This window comes from Pithys albifrons, chromosome Z (assembly GCF_047495875.1).
Source record: "Pithys albifrons albifrons isolate INPA30051 chromosome Z, PitAlb_v1, whole genome shotgun sequence".
Classification (NCBI taxonomy): domain Eukaryota; kingdom Metazoa; phylum Chordata; class Aves; order Passeriformes; family Thamnophilidae; genus Pithys; species Pithys albifrons.
The window spans coordinates 24,527,142-24,547,221 of NC_092497.1; the positions used below are offsets into that span (position 1 = coordinate 24,527,142).

Sequence of the window (20,080 nt, forward strand, 5' to 3'; positions counted from 1 at the left end):
AAGGAAGCAACAGCAAATGTATGTCTTTTATGGACACCCTAAACAGAGACTTCTAAAAAATCTGTTTATTCTGCTGTATTTATCTACCCCTACCATTATGCATTCTGTCTATCAGACCTTTAGGACATTTTGTGTTTCCTAAGGTACCAGACATTACAGGGCCAGCTCAGGGCTGAGGACCTGGTCTGTGCCCTGTAACATGGCTGGAAAAAAGAAGCACTGTCCCAGGAACCTCAACTTCCACAGCCTCACCAAAGGTGGCAGGAAGACGAAGCAATGTGTCAGTGGGAAGACCGGTGTCAGTGGGGTATTTGGGTACTGTTTGAAAACCTTGCTTCCTGAGCTAACCATCACCATTTTAAGGACATCGTCTTTCTGTGGTAAGCTTTAGGAACTGAACAGTGTCCTTCGAGGGGGTGTTTCTTCTCTGTTAACATTTTCACTCTTTCTCATGTCGTGTTCTGTTCCTGTGCCCACAGGAGAGAGAGGCCCAAAGGGTTAAATTTTGAAATATTTCAAAAGAAACCAAGGTATTTGTGTTTGATCTCGGGGGAACAAGGAAGAGTCAGTGGAGGGGCAGCGAAGGAGTTGATGGTTTTGACCAGGGCAGTATTTTGATTAATAGGATGCAAAATTGAATTTAGAGGAGCAATGTTGTGTATCAGGGCAAAAGATGGGGTGATTCATCAGTCAAGACATGAGAGCCCCAGTGATGGGGACAAAAATATAGAAAAGACTAATATGCATTCACACAAAATACTTTAGAGACTTGACTCCATTGCACAGTAAAGCAAAGCAGAACCCAACTTGAAGTGCTTCTCTGCCCTGATCCATATATTATTTCATTTTTCCAGTTATACTTTTTTAATTTGTTTTTTTTTAAACAGATGCAGCTTTACTCACAAGTGTTCTGTTGAAGCAAAACCTTACACTTCCCAGGCCTTGGAAGGGATTATTGAGAAAAGGGAAAGAATTGTTTTGGTCTCTCCAAACAGTGTTTTCATTTATTTTTTATATTAAATGTTTAATATTAAAGCTATTTGAAAACTAGTGGTTTCAATCACACAGACAGACCCAAACTCAGAGGTGGCCAAGCCCCATCTGGCTGGTGCCTGGATGCACCGTGGCTGTGTTGGCTTGCTTCTTGCATTGAGGTTGTTTCAGGCATCTGCAGCTTGGAGAGGAGGAAAGCAGGTTCAGAGCAGTCTGTCCCTGTTTCTGTGAATACTGGTCAAAGCTGTTGATCATCTCAAAGTGCTTCAGTGTAGATTGGAAAATTGCAGACTTGGCATCATTGCTTTCACAGCAGCCAAGGCATTTATGTCATTTGATCGGATACTGAGTTTCTGCAAGAATGCTTTGTCCCCTACTCAGAGGCCAAAGAATTTAGTTTATGGTGCTTGTTAAGGTATAAAAGTAGGAATTTCGCTGTATTGTGGCAAATGTGTGACCCAACAACTGTGAAAACTATCCAGCACATGGAAAGCACGGTAAATCACCATGGAAAGTAAGGTAAACAAGGTGGGCAGGTTTCTCAGCAGCTGAACATGTGCAGAGATACAGATTCATCTTTCAGTGAAGTCACGTAAGCCTTGATAAATTGTTCCCAGCAGTAGACCAACCTCTCACAAAAACACACTGTTTTTATTACATCAGTCCTATTGTCACCAGCACTGCACTTTTGTTTGTTATCTGCTAGCATCCTCAAGAGTTTGGGTTTGTTCTTGTTTTGTCCCTCAGGATTGCAGGTCTCTGAAAGGGGCATTCAGGATTATTCCTGTGGCCATCACTTATTACTGCATAGTGTTGTGGGTACTACATGATGACTGACTCTGTTACTTGTGTGGGCACAAACTGAGCTATTATTCTTGTGATTCCATGTAGTTTCTCTAAGCCAGATCTGTAAGAAAGTCACTGCTCAATTGAGAAAACATATAGGGTCAAAGATTCCATCACGATCACTGAAGAAACCTATGCAACTAAAGAAGATGTCCGTTTATGGTTACATAGAGATCTATTTTTAATTAGCTAATCAGTTAATCAAGTCCTATGGTGTGGTTTGTTTTGTTTTGGGGGTTTTTTTGGAGGGGGTCAGGGGGATGGTTTGTTAGTTTGGTTTTTTGTTGGTTTTTTTTTTGTTTGTTTCATTCTGTAAGTGTAGTAAGCAAAATGGTGCTTGGCACCAAGAACAGATCTTGCAGAAATCTGTCTCCTTGGTGAATACTATCATATATGTCAAACAAATAAATAATTCTCCCAGAAATATTGTTTGTTTAATATTATGTCTCTTTCTAACCTCTGCTGACTGATGTTTTTTTGTAAGCTAAGAACAGGAAAGCATTAATTGATAGCTTAGTTGCTTTTGCTGGCATTGCTGTGGCGCCTTGTCTTGCCCTGGAATCTCTGTGGCATTGATAGTTCTCATAATTAGTCAGTTAATCCATTTGCTCATTTTGAATGCTGACACATTTGCCCAGTCTGACATTTTGTTTGTTCCAAGGCCTGGGATAAGTGTCACTGATGCTCCATAAAATTTCTCAGGAGCTTTCCCAAAACTCTTGGATGCAAGTTAGCCACAGCTACTTCTTTAATGTCCAGTTTCTTACATAGTGGCTACTCATCTCTGAGTTGCTGCTGAAAGAGCAACTCTTAGGAGCCCAGCTTGAATCCAACACGCAGCTGTGTTCAGACCTGCTTTTCATCTCCTCAGCTGTTTTAGGATCAGCTCCATATTGTAGTTAGGTTTCCTATCCTTAGTTCAGGAGCAGAGTGTTGCTGTAAGCTGCTAAAATAGTTTCTCTTTCAGAGAAACTGCCGGGAATATTGTGGAGCTCCTGCCTGATTTGGTTCCTGGAACCAGGATGGAGGTTGCATGCCCTGCTGAAAGACACAGGCTTTCAGAGCCTGGTTCTCTAGAAGCTGGCAGTTTACTTGTTTATCCCTTGTTTCCTGTATCTCAAAGGGTTTTCAACCCACCTGCCTGATGACTTGCTCCCAAGCCCTGTTTGTTCTTTCACTATCCTGGCTATGTGTACTGACCCACCTGCTGAAGGAAAAGGTTTCCTTTGCCAGAGTTATTTATTTGTCCATGTTGTGTCCTGTCATGTGTTGTCTTCTCTCTCCTCCAGTTACCTGTACAGGTAGCAGCAGTCAGCTCTGGAGGGCTTAATGTATTGCTTGACTGGTCTCACCAGCTTCAGATGAGGGTTGTAAGCATACAGAGGCCTTTTTTAATTTGAAATAGACAGTGGTTTTCTAATTAAATGCCTGTATTTCTGTGTGGCTGACTGGTTCCCTAGCTGTGAGGGAGGTGTCTGCACAGAGATGCCCCACAGCAGTGGATCCCGGCCACACAGACCTGCCTTTTAGAGCACCCAGCATCATGTCCATGTGATGAAACCTAAGCCAAAATACGCAGCTATTTGCTTTCCCTTCATGGTAAAAGCAAGGCCTCTAAGGCAAATATTTAAGGAGTCAAGAGAAGGGTACAATTTTCCTGCCTTTCTGTTAAACAAAATCAGGGCAGCTGGCACAACTCTCTTTCAGAGGCTGTGATGGACAGGAGGGGTGGTGACTCTTGGATGTGCTTCAGTCTGCATTTCCACTCAGGGCAGCTCAAGCCACTGGTATATCTCATGTAAGCTGAATTACTGAAGCAATCAGTCTTTTGCTGTAAAGCATGAGAAGACAGGAGAAGGTGCCTGGGGGTGAGGGGATAAACACTAAGGAGCAGGGATGGCTTGAGCCAACAGATCTGAAGAAAGGTAAACTTGTACCCCAAAGCATCTGTAAGGAGTTGATAGTAGAGGTTCTGGAAAACTTAAGTCGCTTGTGTTTTACATTTTGTTATAACCACTAAACCCTTAAATCCAGGCTGAAGGGGTGTCAAGAGTGAAAGGTGTTAAATGAAGCCAGTGAAAAGTCCTTGGTGCATAGACATGCTTGTTTATGAGGGTCCTGTGTCCTGTCTAACAGCTTATAACTTGTTCTGCTTTCAGATTCCCTTCTACAAGGAGATGTGCGAGAGTATTCAGGCGGGTGAGATGTGTGAGAAGTTGGTGGGATACTCTGCGGTGTACAAAGTCTGTTTTGGAATGGCCTGTTTCTTCTTTTTATTCTTCTTGTTCACTATCAAAATTAGCAGCAGCAAAAGCTGCCGAGCATATGTTCATAATGGGTGAGTTTTTTGCTTGATTGCTTAGTTTTCACATCTCTTAACAGGTTTGTGCCACCAGCTTTCCACTTAGGTGTAGTAGTAGGCAAAAAATAAATAATATTGATTTTACTGTTAGTGTCAGAAATAATACAGCCAAGTGAAAACTAAGTAAAGTGGTAATCATTCATGAAAGCGTGGGGGTTTTTACCTCTTGTTGGGCTTTAAATAGAGATTTCTTGATTTGAAGATCTCTAATTCCTATTACAACCAGGTGATTGTTGTTGTTTTTCTCCTCTGACACAGATTCTGGCTGGTTAAACTTATAGTTCTGGCAGCAATGTGCTCAGGAGCCTTCTTCATTCCTGATCAGGACACTTTCCTCAATGGTATGTCTTCCTTATTTTGTTATGCTGCTTTGTTCTGTACTACCTGAAGGTGGTTATAAATGCAAGAGGTCTGATCAACATGGGTACTGCCATGTTTCTTCAAGTAAAGCCTGTATGGGCCAGGTGCAAGAAGAGTATTTGGAGCTGTTTTGTGTGCACAGACTATGTGGTCTTCCTGTGAATGTGCAGGAAAGATCATGGTTTTTTCTGACCAAGGGCAGGCCAAATGAGTAGGTAACAATACCAGCACTCTGCCGTACTGTCTTTCAAGTTCTTTAAGAAGTAGAGAACTGTAATGGTGCAAAATAAACTGTTCACTGAAGAATACAGAGGTGAATGTTAGTTTGGTTTGTGCAGGTAGCTCTGGTGTGCAGCAGCCAGGCTTCATGCTGCACAGTGGAGAGGTGCCAGTGCTAAGGGGGCACAGTGATGTGACAGCCACTGATGTTTGCTGCCTGGAAACCTGCAATGCTTCCCAAAAATTTGAGGTGCTGTTAGTTTTCAGTCTGGTGGCATAAATCCAGTAAGGTAAAATTAGGCTTCTTGGTCCATGATATGAGTGCTCTGCTGAGGATGACAAATGAGAAGCATTTCCAGTTTTGGAAGGAACCCTGGCACTACAAAGGCATGCTAGTACTAGCCCAGTACTTAAATAATGCCAGCTAGTAGGGGAGCTTCTTGCAGGAGTCTTGTGAGCTAGGAGCAAAAATCCTGGTGGTACCAAGATGCATTTGTTCTCTTGTGTTTACCACGTCCTTGAAAGCCCTTAAGCTGTTGAGTCTGGACCGGTGGAAAGGAGAATGGGATCAGTAATGCAAAGGAGTGGTTGCATATCATGTCTACTTCCACTAGGACTTGTTTGTTACCTTGTTCACAACAACGATCCCTTTAGCCAGGGTGGTTAAAAGGGGAAGAAGAAGGAGTAATACAGAGGAGGAGGAGAATAGAGTGGGCAGACATACTGTGGGCACAGTACTCTGGGAAACTAAGGTAAAAACCACTACACGTAAACCACTGACAGGTGTAATTCAGCTTCTTGCTCTTACTGGCTGTTCGTTTGGTCCTGGCTCAGTTTGATGTCCCAGAAGTGATGCCCCTATTCCTCTCCTCTGTCTGTGTTTGTCCTTAGTACCCAACTACTGTTTGGATTAGAAAGATGTAGCAGTACAATGCATTGTAATTATGAGCAAGCAAGACTGCCTGTCATCTTTGCAGGTGACCCTTTTATTGGTGAGAAGTCTTCAAAAACTGGTGTATTTGCAGAAAACGAGAAACAGAACTTTTTGTGCTGATTCTCAACAGCAGTCTAACCTAGTATGGAGATACAGAATAACAAGGTTTCTTTCCCATATTAGGTCTTGACATTTCACTCTAAGGTTGCATTCTGCACTTCCCTCTAAACTGTCCCCCCTCCTGAATTGGAGGTTTACAGGTGTCTTGGGAATTGTTTTTATCTTTTTTCCCCCTCCTATCAAAAAATTTTCACTGTCTTTTGGTTTGGTTTGGTTTGAGTTTCTTTTTGTTTGGTTGGTTTGGTTTTTTTTGTGGTTGGGATGCATTCTTCCTCACTGCTTATTTTTTTCTTAAAACAACCAAATATCTCTTGTCATGCTACCCATACTTACCAGTTTGATAATCACGGAGGAGAAATATTACATGCAAGCACTAGGTTTGTATGGGCTGTAGTGTTAAATCCACCCTGGCCAAGCTAACCTTATCTATCATGGATCCATAAAACATCCTGCAGCATTCTGTGGGAGTGGGATATCCCGAGAGTCGGGCTACTTAATTATTCATTCCATTAGTGGTCTGCTTTTTCCTGCTCTACCCAAATACATGTACCACTTTGTGCCCTGTCTACTTTTTATGTACTTTTTTACAAGCTGTTTTCTTCCATTTTTTCGTGTCCTTTTTTTTTTCTGAAGAACAGCCTGTTATTAAGGGCGTATAATACATGTAGCAAACCAGACACATTTTTGCTTACTTTCAAATAATGATTTTATGGTCCAGTTAGAAAAAAAGAAAAGAATTTCTGCCAACAGAAACATGCCCTGAGTATTCTCATCCTCACTTATACAAGGTTTTTCCAAAAGGAAAACACAATAGAAAGATACAGCTCAATTTTGCTAATGCATTTCCTTGGTCTTCTTCACTGAAATCAGCTGCACACCTGGAGTAATTTGTAGGCTGTGTACTGCACAGCAGCAGCACAAGGTCTATATACAGTTAAGAATTAAAATAGGTATCTGTATTTCCTCAGAGACTTCTGATGATGCACACAAGAGATCTGTTGTCGAGAGTATCCAAACAGCTACCCAAATGCAGTATATGTAGGTCAACAGTTAAGTAGTCAAATAACCTGTCTTAAAATTAGTCAGTGAATACCAAGTGTTCTTTGGGAGTGGCTCAGAAAAGCATTTGTAAATAGATAAACCCCACCTTTGTTTTTCTGTGGTACTGGATTCTGGATGGAAAGAAATTGCCCTTTCTACTACTGGGTTCCACTACCTTGCAATTTCAGGGTTTAAATTCCTATGCAATGTGTTCACACCACCTCCTTCCTGCCAGACACAAATAAAGGTTTCAGTATTTTCTGTCTGAATAAAGTAACTCTTAGTCTCCACAAAAGTTCTCTAGGTTAGGGAAATTCAGTACATGTCCTAATGTGCTTACATTGAAAGTGTACGAGGTTGCAAGCAGAATTTGTCAGGGAGCTAATCTTGGGTTAACTGAGCTGGCCTTTCATCTGAAATCTCTCATCTCCTCCTTCATCTGTGGGTTTGAGATATTCAAACCACATGAACAGCTTCCCTACATTGACAGTAATTCCATTTTATCTCAAGGGAAAGGCAACTGCAGTTTGACCTATTTTCTGCTTCTCTGCCTTGCAGCCTGGCGATACGTAGGAGCAACAGGAGGGTGCCTTTTCATTGTTATTCAGCTCATCCTGTTGGTTGAGTTCGCACACAAATGGAATAAAAATTGGTATGTGTTGGACAAGTAGTTATTTGCTTAAAATTCTGGTGGATTCCTGACCAATAGTTTTCTCATAACAGTGTGATAGTATCATAGATATAATTTTTGAAAGAAGACACTTTAATGTCAATATTAATTTCAATATTTATGTTTGCCTCATCTACTTTCTCTTCTCCCAGTGGAGATGTTTCTTTGTTGTTCATTTCTACTCTGTTGATTTATTCTTTACCTGAATTGCTTGACTTTTAGTAAGTAATAGTGTGTTGGGATGCAAAACTTCTGACTTTGTTTTATATTTCAAATGAAAATACACCTGCTAAGAAATGGAGTGGTGCTGTTTTGTGGAATAAAAACCCTATAATCCAGTGACGTTATAGACAGGTACGTGTATTCTGGCCCAGAATGCATGGGGGATAACTCCTCCAAAACATGCGCACCTAGTTGAGCTAAAAAAGGGTTTCTATGCAACTAAGTTATACATATTTATTTTTCTTTTATGCATAAACATTATTTTCTTAGAGAAGGCAGGGTTATTATAATGAGTATCAAGAACTGAATTCCATTTGCTCCGCCTCAAGTCACTCCTTGCACTTGCCCTGTTCCTTCTGGTCATTCAGGGTAGTGGTCTTTGGGGGTCTTTGAGGATGAAGTAAGATGTCTTCCTCCTGTGAACTTTTTACCTTTTGCTCAGAACTGGTTCAAACCAGTCTTGTTGGCAACTTTTGCTGGTCTAATTGGACTTATCTTGTTCTTTTTACATGTTTTCTGATTTATCATGGGGTATCCTAGCTGTTTTAATTGGTTTGGGCCCCTTGGTATTGCACCTTCAAGGACAGTGAGTGGGTTTTGCTACATGTTACACAGTGAACTAAGCAAATTCCTTGATAAGTATAAAAGCAAAAGTAAAATAAGAAAATAAGTATTATCATTAGTCCTAGGCAAATAAGAAATAAAATGAACATAAGTAGAATAAGCATAAACAAAATAAGCATCATAAGCCCTAAGTAAAATAAACATAGGCTCCCCCTTCTCCTCCCCCCATCAGTGCAAGAGAGTAAAACTGGATTTGCAAAATATAATAGTGAAACTGTGTGGAGTGATGTAAACTGAAAAATCCTGCCTTTTTGTGTCAGCTTAATGCACATCAGGGTTTTTTTCCTCAACTTGAGAACTGCTACTTTCTCTTGAACCTCTGTCTTATCATCTAGGCAAGATTCCATTATCAACTCACATATACCCCATTTGGGCATTAAGTTCTTTTCTGATTTAGGTATATTTGCTATAAACTTCCTAGTCCATAGCCTTTCATCAGTTTAAAATATTTAGATTTTTCTCCCACATATATGCAGAAACTTCTGCCTCCATCTTTTCTGTCTCACATTCTTCCTCTACAAACTTCTGCAGTCCTCGCTTGTTCTACTTAGGATATTGACTGCTAACAAAGAGTTTTAGCAAGCCTTTGGCCTTTGTTAGATTCCTGTTTTCAGGAAGAGGTGAGAGCTCCTTATACCACAGATATTTTTAGTGCTAATTACTGTAGCTTGTTTTCTGTGAATGAAAAATCCAACAACAATGTTTGCCTTTAGCTTTCTCTACATTAGATACTCTTTTAAAATAAATCATGTTTTGACAAAACAACAGGAAAAAAACTAAAAAGATTTTCCATGCACCAAAAAGCCCTTTAGGTCTAAACAACTCTTTTAGTTGCTACTCCTAAATCCTGGTGATCTTTGCAAGAAGTGTTTGGGAGGTGAGGAGGGGAAAACAAATTGGACCGTGTTTTGCTGAGGGAGACGGGGTGGGATAGACCCAAATGGAGCGGAGGCTTTTTGAGTGAAAGAATATTAAAACTATCAAGGTACAGAAGAGAGGCTGTCCAAGCAATATGTCTCCACTTTGTGTGGAGACCACTATTGACTAGCTGAGCCTGGGAGCTGAGTTGCTACTGTGGACACCTCTGAAGTACTAAGCTGAGATGTGCTGATGGGCGCATCTCGAGACTGGGAGTTTGAGGGCTATAATTACAGAATGAGCTGAGAATGATACTACAGAAGATAAACACTGATGCTAAGGAATGTTTCCCTCTTTTTCATGGGAGGAAAGACCCTTGCAAGGGTCTTTGTTGGTGTAGTGATGCACACACATATGCTTCAGTAAAGTAAACACTGTCTTTTGTGTTTGAGGATATGAGTCATCCAGCTATTAGAATTTCATGTTTTGGGGATGGGAAGGCAAGGCAAAGATAGGGTGCGCTTGTCTCTCTCTCCCCAGGACTGCAGGTGCAAACCACAAGCAAGTGTGGAACGGTTTGCTTGCCTTGGTCACTCTCATCTTGTACTCCATTGCTGCGGCAGCTCTGGTCCTCATGGCTCTGTTCTACACACACGCAGAGGGCTGCATGTACAACAAGGTCCTGATTGGAGTTAACGGGGGCCTGTGCCTCTTTGTGTCTCTGGTGGCCATATCACCTTGCGTCCAGAATCGTGAGTCCACTCACTTCTTCTCCTGTCTGGTATTGCCACAGTTGTGTGACTGGAGGCATAAGCTATGTGGGCAGAAAGTCTAATGACAGTTCAGAACGGGTGGTACTCTTGAGCCTTTATCTACATTGCGAAGTGCTGTTGCTGATCACCAGCTTGACTGCTAAAACTTTGTTTGGGCCACACATTTGGGTGTGAGACATGGACATGCCATGGAGCAGTCATACTGTAAAGAAGGCTCATGCTCCAGTGGCTGATACTGTGTTGTCAAACTTGTTCGAGCCTTGCGGTGGTACCAGTTGAAGCTGTCAAACTCATTCACCACTATTTTACCATTTACTTCTGACTACTTGTGATTTATCATTTGTAAAGTTGGCCTGGAGGAGCTGACAGCAGTATTTCATACTTTAGTATATTTTATATGTGCTGTTAGGAACTTGCATACATTGTATCTGAAAATAGTAGAGTGACTCCAGCATAGATTTTACAGGCAAATAAAATTATTGTGACAGCTTGTTGATAGCTTTTGAAAAGCTCCTTTTGGTGGGGTTGTTCTTTACTTACAAGGGAATCTTTATACCTTCCCAAAAAAGCCAGCAGAACTGGCTTTTTTTGCTTGACAGGCCAGTAGAACTCTATCTAAACTGCCTCAAACACTTGTTAACTACTCTAAGTAAAAACAAAAGATGCTACTGTGCTGTTCTTTAAAGGATACTAATTTCTTTTTCAGATTGTTAAAATGTGTACAAAAATAACTTCTTTTCCTCTTTCATGTGAAGGTCAGCCCCATTCTGGTTTGCTACAGTCAGGAGTTATCAGCTGCTATGTCATGTACCTCACTTTCTCAGCACTATCCAGCAAGCCACCAGAAACCAGTGAGTTATCTAATACTTTATGTAAATTGTTTTAGACATGCCATGTATTAAAAGAAAGAATTTAGGAAGCCTGAATTAACAAATTTTGGGATACAGAAGTGCTGGGTTTGGTCTGTTTTGGTCTTCACAGAAGAAATTGCAAATACTAGAAATAAATCTGTGCAGCAGAAAGACTGGGAAATTGACATTCTCTGTGTACCTTAAATGCTTTGATCTAGAGAAGCTCAATTTACCTTTGGTAAGTTGCATCTGTTGAAGCAGAGCAATTTCAGTCTGTTTCCTACGAACAAATTTCCAAAAGTCTTGTAGTCTGTTCTTCCTGTGGCAAGTGCATGCTCTCATGCAATAGGATTTGACTAAATATATAATGTGTTTGGTGAAATTATGAGAAAGGAGTTGAAACAAATGGCTCTGGGATGCCTCTGGAAGAAGTTAGGTGATCAGCTCCATGCAGAAATTATTGGGTCCAGTTAGTAGGTGCTGGCCATCAGAGTAGATGCTAAAATGACTTTTTTCCTCCTAGAATTAGTGTGCTAAATAGCCTTAGCAGTGGACTCCAAATGGAGCAAAAACTTTAGTACCACTCATATTTTGTTTTGAGAGGAAACATTCCAAGTAAGGACTTGGAATTATGTTGCAGTAGAGATGATGCTGTTCTTCAGGAGATTTCCTGAACTGCACTTGCCTTCTAGCCATTGGCATTGCAAGTCAGGAACTTGGAACTCCCTAGATATTAGGGTTAGATGCGCACAGGTACCCTCAAAATACTAGGCAGTGGAAGGATTTAGGAGAATTTATTTCTAAAAGTCAAGAGCACTAAACTTCTTGATAAAAACTGCCCTGGGCCTAAGAAAGACCCTGTTCTTCCCAGGGCCTTTATCATGCCTGCCTCTGCAGTGAGGCCTTCAGACATGTCTGCAAGAACTTATCTTTTCTTGTCTGGGGTGGTCAACTTCTCTTGTATGCAGGAGGAGAAAACATCTAAAACTATCTCTGGAAAAGATACCTCTTGCAAGGCAGGAAAGCTTTCTTAAGCAAAAAAAGCCCTCATCTCCTCTTAGGAAGTAAGGTTTTTCTATACTTATACTAGAGTTTGAAGTTCTTTGTCACTACAAAATCCCAGCAAGATTTTACATGCACTGCTCAAACTTTCCTTTACCCAGATAACTATCAGATTCATATGTTTGGACTGGAGGCATTCTTTTCACTTAAAGAAGACTTTTCTGACTTGAATTAGTATTAAAACACCCTTCTATATTGTTGCTCAACTTTTAGTGTTGAATGGCTGAAACAACAATAACTACAGGATGATAAGTCCATTGGCAGGAAGGAAAAGTTTCTACAGACACCTTCCAAGAAGAAAGGAGAGAAACGGGTGGAAATTATCTGTGTCACATTTGTTTAGGTACACACACATGAAAGTGTTCTAGAGTTAAGAAGAAAAAAGAGACAGTATTTAGGTGTAAGATTTACTTATGGAGCTTAAGTTTTGAATGAATATAGAGTTGAATTTAGAAGGCATTTTAATTACTCAGAAGCCTTGACACAGTGTAAAAAGAAAAAGGAAGAAAGTAATGTATGGAACTAAATAATTTGCCTCATGTTGTTTCATGCTTCTGACAGATAAAGCCTTCAGCAATTAAATGAATGCTCTGATTCTTTTTGTATGTATTGCCAGGGTGGTTATAGCATTTGTCAGTGCATGCATCATGCACACCCTCTTAGACCTCCTTGAATCAGATAGTCCTCCTTGTCTTCCCATGCCAGAGAATTTTTGTGTCTCCATCTGGTCTCAGAGGTGCTCTGTTCTCCCTGTCTATGTGATAAGGACTCTCATACTGGCCTGTCAGCTTTTACAGTGGCATGGGCTAGAGATGTGGCATATGCTAGTATGGTTTGCTGGCACTTTCTATGGTATCCTGTGCCTTGTCACTCAGGTTTGCCACGAACGTACCTAATGTTGAATCATTTGTCAAGGAGAGGTTTCCAAATTGGCCATCTTGCAAATTGGACACCTTGCATATAAGATCTGAAGAAAATGCAGGCTGCAAGTATTTCCAACACCCAAAAATAGTTGCAAATGCCTTTAGAAGTAATGGGCAAACAGAAAGTGATGTGTCTTGAATCTCTGCTTATAATAACATGTTGTAGCTTTTTGGTGCCAGACATGGATAAAATGCCTGCCATACAGTGGGCCTACTTTGCTGCAAGTGTGTCCCTGATGGATACAGGTGGGGCAGTCTGCACACCTCTGGCCCAGATGTTCTATGAAGGCTGGTCATCCTCTTTTTTTGCTCTCACCTCCACACTGTCCCTGCTGTGTGCTGATAAAGCTGTTTGTGCAGCCCTGCAGGACCATAGAAAGTCCTCCCCCACCAGGTCAGGGGACTGACCGAGTTTATTTTTCACCTGGATGTAGCCTTTTATGCATGTTTCTCTCTGCCCCTAACAACAATTGTGCTATCTCAGTGGTGATGCACTGTGGCTGCTGCAAGGAATGACGAGGTGCCTTAATCAGCATTGACTCAAAAAGCTCTGGATTTGAGATAAGGTGCAGCTTTAGTATCTTGCTTCTGGATGATGCTGCAGGCTACTCTCCGCCTTGCCTTGACTCCATGGAGATATCAAAAAAGCCAGATGCAAGCTGGAACATCAAGGACTGAATTGGTTTCATTTCAGGGACTCAAAAGTCAGATTTGCTTAGTTGCCGAGACAAGGTATTGCCTGAACTGGTGCATCTTTTTTCCCTTGGTCTTCTGTATATCAGTCTGAGAACAGGGCTACTACTGACCACCTTTTTTCACTGCATATGAATTTCATAGTTGCCCTCAAGATCCCCTTTCTGTCAGAGAAATTTCTGGTCTCAATTCTGTTCTATCTTGGCCTTATATATGGCTCTATAGTATTGGGTAAAGTGTTGGCAGACTTCCAACTTAGCTCTTGCTTCACAAGACAGGTTTTTTTCCTTGTTAGTCAGCTGTGGCCAAACAGGAAATTTTAGTCATGTAGTAAGTTGCATTTTTATTTTGCCTGAAACACAGAGTCTGCCAGGCCAGATTTACAGATTTTTTTCATATGATTGTTTTAAAAGATAGAGATAACTGAAATGTACTTACCTAGTATCTGAAGTAATAAAAATATTTCACTGAAAACTGCCAGTCTGAAGATTAGATTGAAATGCAGTGAAATGAGCTTGGCAAACTGTTCTTTCTGTTTGTTCTGTTTTGTGAAGTCTTGGATGAAAACAATCAGAATATCACAATCTGTGTACCTGAATTCAGTCAAGGCCTGCACAGAGATGAAAACCTGGTTACTGGCTTGGGTACTACGATTTTGTTTGGCTGCATTTTATATTCCTGGTAAGTCTGGAGGTTTGCAGTTACCTTGCTGTAAATACAATGTTGTGGTCCAAATAATGAAGACTTAAAGCAGGGCTCATGTGAAGTCACAGAATGTAGAATAGAGCTGAGTAGTTCATATTCTCCTCAGTTTCAGAATTTTAAATGTTTTGGCCAAAAACGTTCTACAAGATAATACAACTTTTGAAATAAATATATCTCATTACAATAAAACAGCAATTTACATTTGGGAAGGGAGGGAAAAAATTTCCACCTGTCCATGATCCCAGGGTTCTGTAATTCTGTATTTATTCTTTCATAGGAAAAACTCTAGTGTCCACCTAAAAAATCTGTCTGAAATTTGTGTAGCCTCTTGATAGAGTCTGTGACTGTCCTTGGGAATCTTTAAAACAAACTCTTTGGGAGGGTTTAGGGCTTCCTTTAAGCAAATGATGAGCAAGTATTGCCATAAGGATTTGCCGTGATCTGCTCCAAAAAAGCACCTGTTTGTGCCCATGTATCTTTGAAGCTCACCCTATATTATTGTAGCTCACATGAGGAAATTAAGTCATGCTCTGGAAGGGGGAGTTGCTGATGACTGAAAGATGATGTATCACTTGTTTTGACTGTGCAACTTGCCAGGAGACAGCACTGCCTATCTGCTGCAGGTTTTTTAATAGATTCTCCTTCTGAATCAGTCCACTTCAAAATTCACATACTGAACCTCCTTTATAATTTTTAAATGAAAACAAGAAACTTACTCTTCTGTTATCAAATATGAATATGTGTTCCATTTAACTCTGATAGAAAATAAATGGATATAATGTACCATGGATCTAGATCACGTTAGAACAGCAATACCAGTGCCTTGGGGAGTTGTTTCAAGAATGCAGACAATATTCACGTAGTCTGCCTCTGAAGTGTACCATGTAGCTTGGGAGATAAGAAGGCCTTTAAGGGGAGTGTTTTTGAAGCATTGCTTACCAAGGCTCAGTGTACAGCAAAGCATTGACATGTCTCCCTATGGGTAATGGGAAGTTTACTTTACTCATTCTAAAAGGGCAAGACTGCAAGAAATCTTTACTTCCTATCAAAAGAAACCAGAAAGGGTTCCTCCCAGACAACTACAGTCATGCAAGAAAGTGATTTCTAGGAACTGGTACACTGACAACAATTACTGGTAATTTACTTCTGAAAACTGCCAGAGACCTGTGAGTTCACTGGCAAAACCTTTACAGAAATGCCGAGCCAAAGTGATGGCTGTGAACTGAGTATAAAAGCAACGGTTGTGCACAGCAGGGGAGATCTCTTCTGATTTGCAAATTGGAGTGCTTAGATGTTTGCTGCTTTCTGCTGGTGAATTCACCACCTTTCAGGAGTGACCTACTTTTAAGCTCATGATTCAGAATATGTTGGCCAGTGGCCATCTGCCAGGCTGGTTTGTACTAGTGCAGAACAAACTTTTCATGTACTTGAAATGCTTAGCTTGGACATGGAAGTAGACTATTTACATTTGCTGTGGTGTTGAAAAAATCACCATGTTGCGATTAGAGTTATGCCCAGGGGTCTGACACTGTCTTCTTTTCCTTCTAGTTTGACCTCAACAACACGATCAAGCTCAGAGGCGCTGAGAGGAATATATGCAACGGCTGAAACTGAAGTGAGTTCTTGCTTCTTCATACAGGATTTCTGTGCACATTTTCTACTGTGCTTTTCTTGTTGTTTTCATGGCCAGTAACCTGTTATTAGGTGCAAACAGAAGCCTGTTTGTAAACATGCATGCTCTGTGCCTCTGGGTATGATCTTGTCAGAACATTTGTCTGCACTGGCCCTTCTGTAGCTCTTGCTGGTCCCATGGAAGTTACTGAAATAATTTGCTGCTCTTGAAGTTTATTCAACATCCTGCAGTCTTCCTGTAAATCTTGTACTCCATGTGAGCTCATGTCCTCTCATTTAAAGGAAAAGTGTGCTGGAAAGCTGTCAGGAAAAGTACTTAAGGCATTCTCGAACATTTTCAGTCTAGTTCCCTTTGTTCTCATACCAACTGATTATGATCCCAAGTTCTTTGTGTTTTTATTGACACATAGAAGTACTTCCCTTCTTTCTGCATATGATTTCATCTCTGATTGCATTTCTTGTCTCTGTTTCAGCTGTACAGGTTTCTTCACCTGCCTGTTTCTTTAGCCTTCTTATCCTGAGAACACCCAGAAAACACTGGGAAATGAGTGAGGTTTTGTTGAGTAACAGTTACCCCTTACTTAGGTTTGGAAGTGTTGCTCTTCAAATGTATGAGTGTGTTTATAAGATGAATCTCCATCCCTAGCTCTCTCTGCATGGGTGTTATTTTCATCTGCAGTTTTAACTTCTATTTTTTCAAGTCTTTAATCAGAGTGTTTTTAAGATTCAAAAATGCAGAAGTATCTGCTGAGGCACTTGGTTTGCAGTAGCTGGGCATAAGGAAGCAAAACACATTTTACTGTGGGAGCGTTATGGTGCCAGGGGAGCTTCCTTCTGGCAGGATGCTGGAGCTGGACAGGGCGCTGGTACCAGCCCCAGCCTTCACAGGAGAGCAGCCTGCCAGCTGGCTGGGCATAGAGCACCAGGACCTGGCTTAGCCTCTGTCAAGCAGATTCCGACAGGACCTGTGCCTTCCTGCCCTGTTCTGGGGGATGGAATGGGGAGCACTGGAGTGAAAACAGATGCTCGTTGCACCTCTGCGCCTCCTTTGCCAGCCTTACACGATAAGGTTTTGTTGGAGGATGTGGGTCTGCGCGCTGTGGAAGGAGTCGTGGAAAGGCTGGGGGCTCCTGGCATACTGCAGATGAGGGATGTGGCCACTCACTGGGAAGGTTCATCTCATCTGCCACAGTACTTGTCCACAGGATTAGTTCCAGATCGTTGCATTGTAAAGAGACATACAAAAGCCACTGAATGTAAATATAAAGAAATGACTGGCCAAGAGTAACTAATTGCACTCTAATTGCCTTCCCTGTGGCAAAAGGCCTTTGTCTCTCAGCCTGGAACATGAACGCAGCTCACAGTTGTTCCTGGTGTACAGAGGGTCTGTCAGTGTCTGTGCTGGAGGTAGCTGAGCGTGTAGGAGGGGTAGGGGTGTGTGCGCCAGTGTTGCTAATTCCATCACTCTGTCTGTTCCAGGACTTAACTGCAACTGATTAAAATGTGTGAGGGAGCCCAGTGCTTGCTTCAGAATATGAGTGCATCCCCAGGGTAGCTCAAGCTGGCACTGTAAGTGAGGCTTGGCACAGCAGTAGAAAGGGGGTTATTTAAACTCTCAGACAGTCTTTTGAAAAAGAATGGGCTTTTTGGCTTTTCATGAGTTTTAAACTCAGTGAGTATAGGTCATTGTGTATATGTAGGGTAAAAACTGCCAGTTGATGTTTATGCTGGACACTTTACGTTAAACACCTACTATCTGTTTTCTGGGAAAACATGCAACTGGCCCATTCCACAAATGAGAGAAACTAGAATACAAACTTTATAATTCTCAAGGATAAATATTTATTCATGCACTTGAAGTGTCCCAATCAAATTGGGGCACCCCAAATATGGTTTTACACACGATTCTTACACCTGTCAAGCATTCAGTTACAGCATGATTGGACTGATCAGTAGCACTCATGCCATCGAATACCAATTATAGCAAAGTAAATGTTTTTCTGCAGCATTCTTGCCACTTGTCTGTTGATCCAGAAATCCTTGAAGTCAGTCTTGAGACAGGTACTTATCTGTGATGTTGGTGTGGTTTCAAAGACGTTTTAGAGGATGCTGGCCTTATCTTTGCTGTCCAGGGGTATCTTTTATCCTTCTTGGGCAGCTCTTAAGTTTCCAAGAAGTAAAGTCCTTATTTCTGAGGCTGGACTATCCTTTAGTTTGTTTTACTTAACTGTGAACAATACCAAAGTCTCCAGTAAAATTCCAGTACCTCATTACATTACACTGTATACTGTGAACTAATCTAAGTATACAAAGTTAATAGACTTTTTTACTATAAAGATTGATTGATATAGTAGTGAGAGAAGTGAATTTCCCTAACAGAGTTCATTGTCTAATCAGACCACAAGCAAAATAAATCCCAGAGAAGGATTTTATCAGAACAAATAACATTGGTGATGCACTACAGAAAGTACTGACTTGTACTGTAATGTGGTGCCAAAAGTACTTATATTTGTAGGATGATCAGCCCCTTTTCTCCATTTTCATTACTGTTCAACGCAAGAAGTGTCCCTTTCAGCTTTCCTTCTTCCATCAGTTTAAAAAAAAAGAAAAAGGAAATCTTTATTTAAATAAAGCAGAAAAAACAGCTTCCTGCTTTTACTCATTCTACTTGTGCTCTGGCTTCATTTCAGCGAAAGCTTGCAAAGATAAGTACATTTCTGACTTAGCCTTGTGCAGTTGTGATTTCCAACTTGTGCATCAGAGTTTTAAAAGATCCTTATACTTTCATCTTAGTAAAGAAATTTTCTAAAAAGACCTTAGATGCAGATCTGAAGAGGTAAGTCCTCTAAATACAAATGAGCCTTACTGTAGCCTTTTTACCAGTTTGTCATAGTTATTTGACAAACTGGGTTGAGCCCAGAGTTATGTAAAATGGATAGAGTAATTCTTAAAGAATGGTTTATTTTTTCAAATTTACTGAGTAGGTTTTTCCGAAGCTTAGAAACTGTTGCTATGAACCACTGGGCAAATCCTAATTTGAGTTTTGTGCTAGTTGGAAATACAAACCAGACTTTTCCAAATTGATGTCTGCAGCATAGACACAACAGACCTTCCGTCCCCAACTGTTCAGCTTTGCGGTAACACAGATTCTTACCCTATTTCTGTTGTTTGTTACACAGGTAGCTCGTTGCTGCTTTTGCTGTGTACCTGATGGAGATGGTAATTATGTTTTCACTGCAAAATTTACCTTATTTGTCACTTTCAGACCAAAGCCAAGAGAGTAAGGACACAGCTGTGGATGGAGAGCTGCTCTTGTTTGGGTAGCATGCCAAAATGAAGCAGATGATGTGCTCACAGTTAGGCTACAGAGGGAACCAAAAGCTGTCACAATACTATTGTAAAGATACTAGCCTAGTTATTAATTGTTTAAAGTACATTTCGTTACTGCAGCATACAAAGAGTAATCTCTGTTCTTTGCATGCCTGTGGATGTGACTGGGTGCTGGATTTTTGGCTTAGCATCTCTGCGGGGGTTGCAGTTTGGGAGTGAGATAGGAAGGGCATGTCATTTTTGCAGATGTGGTACAATCAGGCTTATCAGCTTGGACTTGTCAGAAAAATATCATATAGGTAGAGCAATTTCAATGGCCTCAATGCTCAAAAATCACTCAGTAGGCCAGGAAGCTGATACAAGAGAATTTCTGTGTTCATCCAGTTTTTCACAAAGGGCTTAGGCTGATGCCTTGAGGACACAGAAATGTTCAAGTGTAGCTCGATGTCAATCATGCTCTCCTAAATCACACTGTGGATGTTTTGCTGTGTTCTTCATAAAACCAGCTGGTGTTTTCAGTTCTCATTACATTTGCAAAACTTTCTTGTTTCCTTTCTCTTACAGCTGGTGCTGAAGAGCACATTGAAAAAAGGGGAGGCCAGACTGTGGTTTATGACGAGAAGAAAGGCACAGTTTACAGTTACGCCTACTTCCACTTTGTTTTCTTCCTGGCTTCACTCTACGTGATGATGACAGTAACTCATTGGTTCCAGTAAGTGTATTTCTTTAAAGCTGAGAAATTAATGTCTCTCTACATCAAGAGGGGAGACATGAACAGGAAGTTCTGCTATTAAAGTGTCTCCTTTCCCTATATTAGAAGCTTTAAGAGACATTAAAAGTCTTTCCTGAGCAGTCTTAAGCA

At 41.0% G+C, this 20,080-nt stretch overlaps 1 protein-coding gene across 3 annotated transcripts in view; it reads left to right on the forward strand.

Annotated features, from left to right (window-relative positions):
- SERINC5 (serine incorporator 5) overlaps positions 1–20,080 on the forward strand; it is a 42,149-nt gene that overhangs the window by 15,871 nt on the left and 6,198 nt on the right. For 2 of the 3 annotated variants that reach the window (XM_071580154.1, XM_071580153.1), the window contains 9 exons: positions 3,999–4,177; positions 4,460–4,542; positions 7,434–7,527; positions 9,790–10,001; positions 10,778–10,873; positions 14,106–14,232; positions 15,805–15,871; positions 19,068–19,107; positions 19,783–19,930. In XM_071580154.1, the coding sequence (XP_071436255.1) occupies positions 3,999–4,177; positions 4,460–4,542; positions 7,434–7,527; positions 9,790–10,001; positions 10,778–10,873; positions 14,106–14,232; positions 15,805–15,871; positions 19,068–19,107; positions 19,783–19,930 (1,046 nt within the window). Of the gene's footprint in view, positions 1–351; positions 381–3,998; positions 4,178–4,459; positions 4,543–7,433; positions 7,528–9,789; positions 10,002–10,777; positions 10,874–14,105; positions 14,233–15,804; positions 15,872–19,067; positions 19,108–19,782; positions 19,931–20,080 lie in introns of those variants that run through there. The other variant, XM_071580155.1, reaches the window with a different exon arrangement.